Source organism: Tupaia chinensis, unplaced genomic scaffold (genome assembly GCF_000334495.1).
Source record: "Tupaia chinensis unplaced genomic scaffold, TupChi_1.0 Scaffold000567_2, whole genome shotgun sequence".
Classification (NCBI taxonomy): domain Eukaryota; kingdom Metazoa; phylum Chordata; class Mammalia; order Scandentia; family Tupaiidae; genus Tupaia; species Tupaia belangeri.
Genome location: NW_006160081.1, coordinates 90,927 through 99,604, shown reverse-complemented (window position 1 = coordinate 99,604; position 8,678 = coordinate 90,927). Strand labels below are relative to the sequence as shown.

Below are 8,678 nucleotides of genomic sequence, written 5' to 3'. Positions count from 1 at the left end.
AGCTTGCCTTCCTGTCATCTTCACACGAGAACATTCAACTCTGTTTCCTTCCTGGTAGTGTAAGGGAAAAAATCAAATCTAGCTAGTACACCTTTGAAGGATGGGGTTAGCATCTCAGTCCAGGCCAACAGGTTCACACTATGGCAGACAGGGTCATGCATGCATTTAAGCCTCCATGCCCTGCATATAGGAAGACCATAGATGGCATCCTACTCTCCCAGAAATCAAAACATGTTGGCTTGTTGATTTTGTTCTCAACATTTTCATGTTGGTTCTTCATTAATGAATTCCCACAGTCTAGACAAGAGATGTGAGTTTCCGCCCTCTCTGGCTACCAACTAGCTGTTGACTTGGCCCTTCTAGGTCTCTGTTTTCTCAGCCATAACAGAGATAAACCGATGATTACTTGTAGCTCTGACATCTACTTTTTTTTTCAGCATTTACCTGCAAAGTGAGCAGGCTGAAGCCACCTGAGTTGGAGCTAGAGTTTAACTTTTACCATGGAGGGAAGGACAAAAGAGAAAATAGAACAAATGTCTCTAAAAATTCAGGCCTTAAAATACTTGCCTGAATTGAAAGGATGTTTGTGTGTGTGTACCTCCAGGAGCTAGTTAGTGTCTTATTGCTGTTAAACTCTACAGAGGAAGGCTTGACCTACAGCTTGACCTAGACGACTCCTAGTCCCATTTCATTCATTCAGTCACAACTGGCCATTTTGAAGAAAAGCAACAAATAATCTGCTTATGATTTTTATTTGAGAATCATGAACTCCAGTGATAAAATTTTTACCATCACATTTTGCTAGAGTTTTACTCAGTCTGCCTTCTCAGTTCTCACTGCGTCTTCCTGTTACATCAAAAAAACAAAAAACCCAAAAATCGTAGGTCGGTGGGCAATACTTTTTAAATCATTTGGGAGGTCTAAAGCTACATGGAACTCTGCTCCTGATTTTGTCTAGTTACCTTAAAAGACATCTTACTTGAGGGACCAGCAGATGGCATAATGGTATGTTGCCGGACTCCCACATGGTCAACAACGGTTTGAGTGCTGTACCAGTGCCTTAAAATTCATGCCAGGTGCTTGTGCATACATGCCCAAAATCCTAAGAGGAGAATAGAGGAAAAGGGATTGCAGCATGATCATCCTCCCCCTCAGGTGGGTGATTTCTTGCTTTCTGTCTCTCTGGTGAGCACACATGCCCTAGAGCAAAAATCTCTCTCTCTCTCAAAAAAAAAAGAGTACCTCTTACTTGAAAATATGGCCTCTTTTCTCATCATGAAGATTAAGTTCAATGGAGCCAGAGAAAATAAAGTCTGTCAAGGGAAAAAAAACAAGAAAGAGAGAGAGAGAGGAAAGAAAGTCTGAAAACCTACCCTGCTAATAAGCAAAGCAGGCACCTGGCCAGCATTGATCAAGCACAGTAGATGCAAGACAGGCAGCTCACAGACTGTTCCCTCCTTTCAAAACTGTGCCCCAGTTGCCTTCCACACTGCCAGGGCTCCAAACAGAAACTCACACCTCAGCCTCCTTCCTTTGCCACGTATATGTACTCACACACACGCACACGCACTGGCTGTGGCCACACCTTTCATATGCTGGTAGCACACTTCCCATCCTGCCCTCACCCCCATGCCCTGTCACATTTCACGTGTCTGCTACATGCCAAATCTGACACAACAGTAAGGAATTTTTTCTTTGCCTAGTAATCTTGGAAAATATGATGACTCGTAACTGCTTTTTTTTTTTTTAAGTTGGAGCCCTGTGGTTTGAGGCAAGGTCGCTGGGGTAATGGTCTCTGCAAGGAGGCTCATGCGAAACTAGTTATACAAATGTTCAACCCAGCGAGGAGTGAAGACCACATCCAGGGGTAGGCGTTGAGAGTCGGCTGGGAAGAATTAGGCCACAGGGTGTTGGCAGTTTCGTGAATAAGAAATTACTCTGAATCTGAGGTAAAGAGAGGTTGATTGGCAGAGTTTCAGTGATAACTTCATTAGGTAAACACACATCCGTCCCCACTCTAATTTACACAAAGACCAAGAGGAAGACAAAAGGAGTTGGTGGAGAGCTGGGAAGAGTGTGCTAAAGGGGAAAGAATCGTGGAAGAGTGTGAGCCAGAAAGAGACCCACATGGTGGAGGGTCTGCGTGGCAGCCCAGTGGTCCTTGAAGAGCTTGCTTTCTTTTTTATAAAAAAGTGAATTTGCCTGTGTTTGTACAGAGTACAGACAAATGTGAAGATGGAAACACAAACATGCGCGCGCGTATACCTGAGCATGCGCACGCGTATACCTGAGCACGCGCACACACCCTTTGTCTTACTAGTTCGAGATCACTGCTTTCCATTTATTTCTTCCCAGTCCGTTGCTCTTTCTGGTAGGTGTTGCAGCCCAGCTGAGCTCATCCTGTAACTGCAATTTGATATTTGTTTCTTTCCAACTCTAACATGTTACAGTTCCCTGGGTTTTTATAAACTCCTCGTGTGTAGTTTATGGCCAAGTGATGGTTTATTTTGTGGCTATTCTCTGGCAGGCTGGACCTTTCACAGTGGTTAAGAGCATGCCTGTGGGTCAGACAGCCCTGAGCTTGACCCAGCTCCCCTCCCCTATCCCCCTGCCTCATTTAATAGCCCAGTAACCTTGGGAAATGACTTAATCTCCGAAAGCCTCAATGATTTCCTCTGAAAAATGGGCATAAGAGTATCAGTACTTTATAGAGGTGTCACAAGGATTAAATAAGGTAAGGCTTGCTGACTCCTTTTGCTTATGAAGCTAAGTCCTCTTAAGAAAGAGGTAATATTAATCACCATTAATCAGGACAGCTGAGACAGATCGGATAGGTGAGGTCACTTGCCCAGTGTCCCAGCTAATAATGCAAAGAGTCAGGATTTGTAGAGATAGCTTCTGGAACCCTGCCTCCTGCTCCCTGTGCTTCCTCACAGTAACTGGCTGACTCACCCAGCTAGGGAAGAGCAGAGCTGAAATGTCATTAGCTTCAGAGCCTACATGTTATGCCCCCAGAGAAAGTTCCTTGCAGGTCTTATATCCTCTGAGTTTTACCTCGATCCACTTCTTTGTATACCCCAGAAATGTATCAGGCACTGGTGGGTCCCAGCTGGCAATGGGCAGGTGCTTTTGCTGGACCCTATGGTAACATTGCAGTGAAGAGACTCTGGAGTTTTTTAAAAACCACAAATGCATATATATATGATGCTCAGAGAAGCTGAGGTGAAATGTCAGCAGTGACATGGATCAAACCCTCCCCATTGCCGCCCTTCCTTATTGATTTCAATGTTGACATGGCTCTCCTTACACCTTAACATGGCAGGCCAAGTATGCTGCCCTGACTGGAGTCGCCAGCCACTGAATCATTTGCCAAGTCCAGCCTGACCATCTCCCTCCTACAGTCAGTCCTGAGTGACAAGGGAATGCCTGGCTACTCTGGAACCAGTTCAAGGAGAATACCATTCATTGCATTGATGCCTCTGTCACTTCCGGAGTAACAATGTGTGAGAGAAAAGCAAATAGCAGCTGATATTCAAAATAAATAAATAAATAAAAATAAAAACAACAAAAAAATTCTGTTCTAGTTTATCACATGTGTCAGGGTACAAATCGGGGGGAAGATGTGGATGAGTTCACAAATGACCTGCTAGCCTCAACGTAGAAAGGGACAGAAGGCTCAGACTCTGACCTGGCTGCAGCAGCCCCTCAGCCTATGTGTTACTGGAGGTCCCATACCCAGAACAGAATCCGATTTTGAGTCTCCACAGTGACTCTTTTCGAATCGCTTGGTTATTCAGCAGATTAAATCTTAATTGCAAATGTGGTTTTAGCGTAGGAGTACCATTGTGCTTGCTGGTTTCAGGCCATTTTTGCTGAGCGGTGCTTTTCCAGGAGGCTGTTACAAATTTAGAAAGGGGGAAATGGCGTTTCATTTGTCGATCAGAGTTTTGTTTTGCCGACTGAATTTATTTTAGTGTTTGTTTAGAGGTGCCAAAAACTGACGTCCCTAGAGAGAGAATTGCTCAATTTCTTGCAGAGGTTCTCTGAATTGTCCCAATGGCACACAGAAAACAATGTCTGTAGCCTTCTCTGAGAGAACAGGCCTGCCAATAATCTCATGTGGTATAATTTTTATTCATTTTTCAGAGACCCAAGAAGCCACCACCTCCATCGGCTCCTGTCATCAAACAAGGAGCAGGTAATGTACCTTTCAGTTCCATTGAATAAAAATTCTTTTTTGCATATATTCAAATCATCCTTGGTAGAGCTCAAGATTCCTGGATCCAAATGCCACAGATTGCCAAATTGCGAAGTTACGATTTGATCTCAGCAAGCAGGGTTTAAATATACCTCTGTTTTTCCTAAAGAAAAAAAATAATAAAAAAAAGCATTAAAATGTATCCCTGATAGAGTGAAAAAAATATCTAGGCTTACAAAGAGAATGGTTACAAAGAATTTAAACCATTTTTATCTTAATAAATTGCTTTTGCGGAGAGAAGAACCAAGTCGTCCTGCTTTCTCTGTGTCCGATCGAGGGTCACCTTAGGGAAGATTGCTTCCCGTGAGGGGTCACCGTGTCACTGTGTGTGTACAGCGTTGCTGAATTTTCCACGTCTATACTTACTTCACTAACTCCCCCAACAAAAAGATTTTTTTTTTAGCAATAAATACTTTACCTCATGATTCTTTTTTAATCTGAAGAGTCCATTTCTTTCCATGTAGTTCAGATATAATGGTTGAATAATATAGGAAGAACTATTATTGGTCACGTGTTAATTCATTTCACGTTGGATCTTCATACATAAAGATGATAATTCATATTTCCCAATAGAATTACTCTTGATAACTGTTAAAATTAACATGGGGAGAAATTCCTCCATGAAAATCTAGCTAAGTGGTGTTTAAAAAAATTAACCACTAAAACAAGAGTAGAGGGTATTTTTAGTTCTACACATTTACGATCGTGATATTTCTAGTGTTTAAGGTATAAATAGATTTCCAAGTTGGTTTGTTCATAGATTTCTTAAGAAGTGGGTTTTGTCTTAAGTTTTTTTGGCTCACTAAGTTGGGGAAAAAATCAACCTGACCCCAAATTCCTTACCCATTCCTTTTGGCATAGTTGAGAATTACAGAGATTAAACCCTGAAATGGAGTGTTAATTACATCTTCTGCTCCACCCCATCCTTGTTTGCATTGAGCAGTTTCATTTTGCCACCTAGTGGTTCTGGCCATATAAATATTTTATTGTGCCGACACAATGACAGGCTATTTACTTGCTTTTCTCTAAAGACCTCTTTCTCTAGAGGTCCTAGTAACTGATTAGAGATTGTGGAGATGAGTGGTCCAAGGCTTAGGCATGTCACTATGATTGAATTCTTAAGATAGTTGGATTGTCGATTCTTCCTATATCTCTAGGAATGATACTGAAATTATTCATTGCTGTTAGGAGGCTAGAATGTAGCATGGTAGGCAAATTCTCATCCTTTTAAAACAAGCTTACCAAAGTTTATCAGGTATGGAATTGATAGAAATAAGATACAGTGTTTAATTTACAGTGGGCTATTAAGGGGATTTAGGTAAAGTGTGTGTTTGGTGGATTTTTTCTTTAAAGTTCCTTTGGCCTCCAAAGGTTTGTAATTGAGATTTTAGTACCAATCACCCTTCTTGGGGGCTGGTCACGTGAAGAGTTTGTCAAGCACTCAACCAGGTTCATAAATAAGAAGAGTACTATGGAATGGTTTATGCTTTTCTTATTTGCTAAGTGCTTTTATATGCCTGAGGCTATTGACCCTGATGAGGATCCCAAGTGAGGGAGCAGCACAGTCCATTTGGGTAAAATGAAATACTGAGTGGTGCATTTGGAAAAACATTCTCAAAGGATTCAGATGTAAAGAGAAAGGACTTAGGGAGAACCACCATGTCTTCTCTGCACATTCCCCAACTTAAAATTATGTTCCAGTTACTATTGCCACATCATAGATCACCCCAAATTTACTGGCATAAAACAACAGTCTTATGCTCACAGATTCTGTGGGTCAAGGATGTGAACAGGGAGAGCTTGTCTCTGCTCCACCATGTCTGGGACCTTAGTTGGGAATATTGGACCAGCTGAGGCTGGAGGACGTAATTCGAAGATGGCTGTCTCACTCACATGTCTGACTGCCCTTAGCAAAGATGGTGGTGGAGAAGGCTGGGCTCAGCTGGGGCTGTAGGCCAGAGTGGATACACATGGCCTCTTCAGGGTCATTGACTTCTTACATGGAGGTTCATTACTCCAGAAAATAAAACATAAGCTACATGGCCTTTTATGACTTGGCCTCCAAAGTTACATATCACTTCAGCCACTGGTCAAAACTGTTAAAAGCCTGCCCACATTCCAGGTATCAGACAATTCCAGGCCATATTTTAGAACCACTATATAATAGAATACAGGTCCCTGTGAAACATTACCCCCCCTCTTTTTTTTGTAGAGCATAATATTCAGGGACCCTTCACTTGTATATTTTGATGACTGGCTTATTTATTTAATTCCCTATCCCCACCCAGTGATTTCCTGTGAGCGTTCTGATGCCTAAGGAGTCAGGTTTAAATATCAGGAAATATTAGTGGCATTCTTATAAATTAAGGATGTGTAGGCAGGGAAGCTTAATGGCATAGGCCAGAAATGACTTCTGCTCCATTTCTAAGCAACTCATGTCTGCCAGGTAACACCAGCACCAGGCTCAGGAACAAAAAATGTGTGGACTTAACTATTTCAGTTTTGGTGTGTCTAATACAAAATTAGAGAAAACATTTCTGATCACTATTATCCTTTCCCTCCTAGGTACCACTGAGAGAAAACATGAAATTAAAAAGATACCTCCTGAAAGACCAGAAACACTTCCAAACAGAACAGAAGAAAAAGGTATGAAATCAATTCTACACAGGCACTTGTAAAACAGCAAGAGACGAAGCTGCCTGTCACAGGGTAGTCCAGATTTCCCACAGAATTTGCCTTTTCTTTGGGCGATCACGATTATGGCTTTGCTTTGATTGCTTTTAAATATCCCAGTTGTGAGGAAACAGGAGAGGGTTATGTGGCACTCCATAGAGTCAGAACTTCTCATCAAATGAAAAATAACCAGCCCAGTCACTTAGCACATAAAGGCTTTTTTTTTTTTTTTTTTTTTGTTAGGGGGTGCGTGCACTTGCCGGAAAGACAGAGAGAGACAGAGAGACAGAAAGCGAGAAATCACCCCCCAGCGGGGATGGCCACGCCGCAATCCCTTCTCCTCCATTCTCCTCTCGGGATCTTGGGCACGCATGCACACGCGCCTGGTGTGAGTTCAAACCACCAGGTCTGGGACTCAAACCACGGTCGACTACGTGGGTGTCCAGCAACATAGCCATTACGCTAACTGCTGGTCCCCATAAAGGCTTTTTCCTGATGTCTCTGATGCCACCCTCTCTACACCCTGAGGTTGAGATGCAGAGTGTAAGTTCCTCAAGGGCCTGACGTATATCTGGCAGTTTCTGTCCAGCCCCTCTCCCTTGTCTGGTGCTCCAGGGTGCTCATTCACATTGATAAAAGAGTCTGGCTTACTGAAGTTCCCATCCAGACAAATGGAAGCTGTCTTCCTAGGCTGCTGCTGGGTTCTTGACTCTGGCTAATGATATTACTTGGTCCTTGGTCATGTCCTTGGTCAAGAATGTTGGGAGCAGGGGGTGGCACTATTGGGACAAGCAACTTAGTGTCCAAAGTGTCCTGAAAGTGGGCAGGAGTGTCACTGGCAGGAAAGCAGCTTAACACACTCATGTCTCACACAGTCAGGTTTTTACTCTTACTGAGTGTCATTTCCAAAGAAATCTGCATGCTGCGGCAGGTCTCATTTTACGAGGCGGCTAAGATTTGATTGATCACACACTTTTATGGGAAAAGTGCTATGTTATTATTATGAACAGAAGACTGAGCAAATTCCATTTGAAAAAGCAGTTATTTTTAAGTCATAAGAGAAGCACTGAATTAGTGAATGTAATTATTTGGAGGTGTTCCTTGGTGGTCTCATGAAATTTTACTGTGAAATGTAGTATTTCATATCAGCCTGCTAAAAGTTTTGCCAGTATTGCAAGATCTGAAGAAGCTATACCTCTTTCTTTCACAGTGAATAGTTAGAACTTGGGTTGTGGAACCTCACGGTGAAGGACAAGTCTGTGTCACAGATCAGTGTAAAAAATAACCATTCAGTGTATACCATATAAGGAGTTCTTTGATAAAAGTGTATGTTGTAAAATAACTAAGCAGCATCCTCTGCCCTTACAGAGGACATCTGACTAATTTCTGGGCACTAGCCAGGTTCTGTGATGAGGACACGTCCTGCACTGGTCCATGCCGACTAACACATGGGCTTGGCTTACATGTGAACAAGCCCAGTTAGCTGGCCAAGGGGCCACACCTCCTGGTTCCTTCTCTTCCCATGATTCCTGGTTCTGTGCCACAGTGGGTCAGAGAGGCAGAAACCCTAGTCAGAAGCAACAGGGGCCCAGCTCCACCCTAAGACCTTGCCTCCCTGTTAGGTCAGCACAAACCCCCTCTCCTATTCATTCTACAGATGAGTGCTCCCATGCCTGCTCTGATGCCCAGCGGGAGAAATCACTCCTGCTTTGCATTTCAGCCAGGCCCTTCCTCCTCTGGCCCCATG

At 43.0% G+C, this 8,678-nt stretch overlaps 1 protein-coding gene across 4 annotated transcripts in view; it reads left to right on the top strand.

The window, feature by feature from the left end:
- Positions 1–8,678, top strand: part of SH3KBP1 (SH3 domain containing kinase binding protein 1) — a gene marked incomplete at its 5' end in the record, with an annotated part of 236,129 nt that overhangs the window by 160,185 nt on the left and 67,266 nt on the right. For all 4 annotated transcript variants that reach the window (XM_027775482.1, XM_014591386.1, XM_006157986.2 and 1 more), the window contains 2 exon segments: positions 4,147–4,198; positions 6,824–6,904. In XM_027775482.1, the coding sequence (XP_027631283.1) occupies positions 4,147–4,198; positions 6,824–6,904 (133 nt within the window).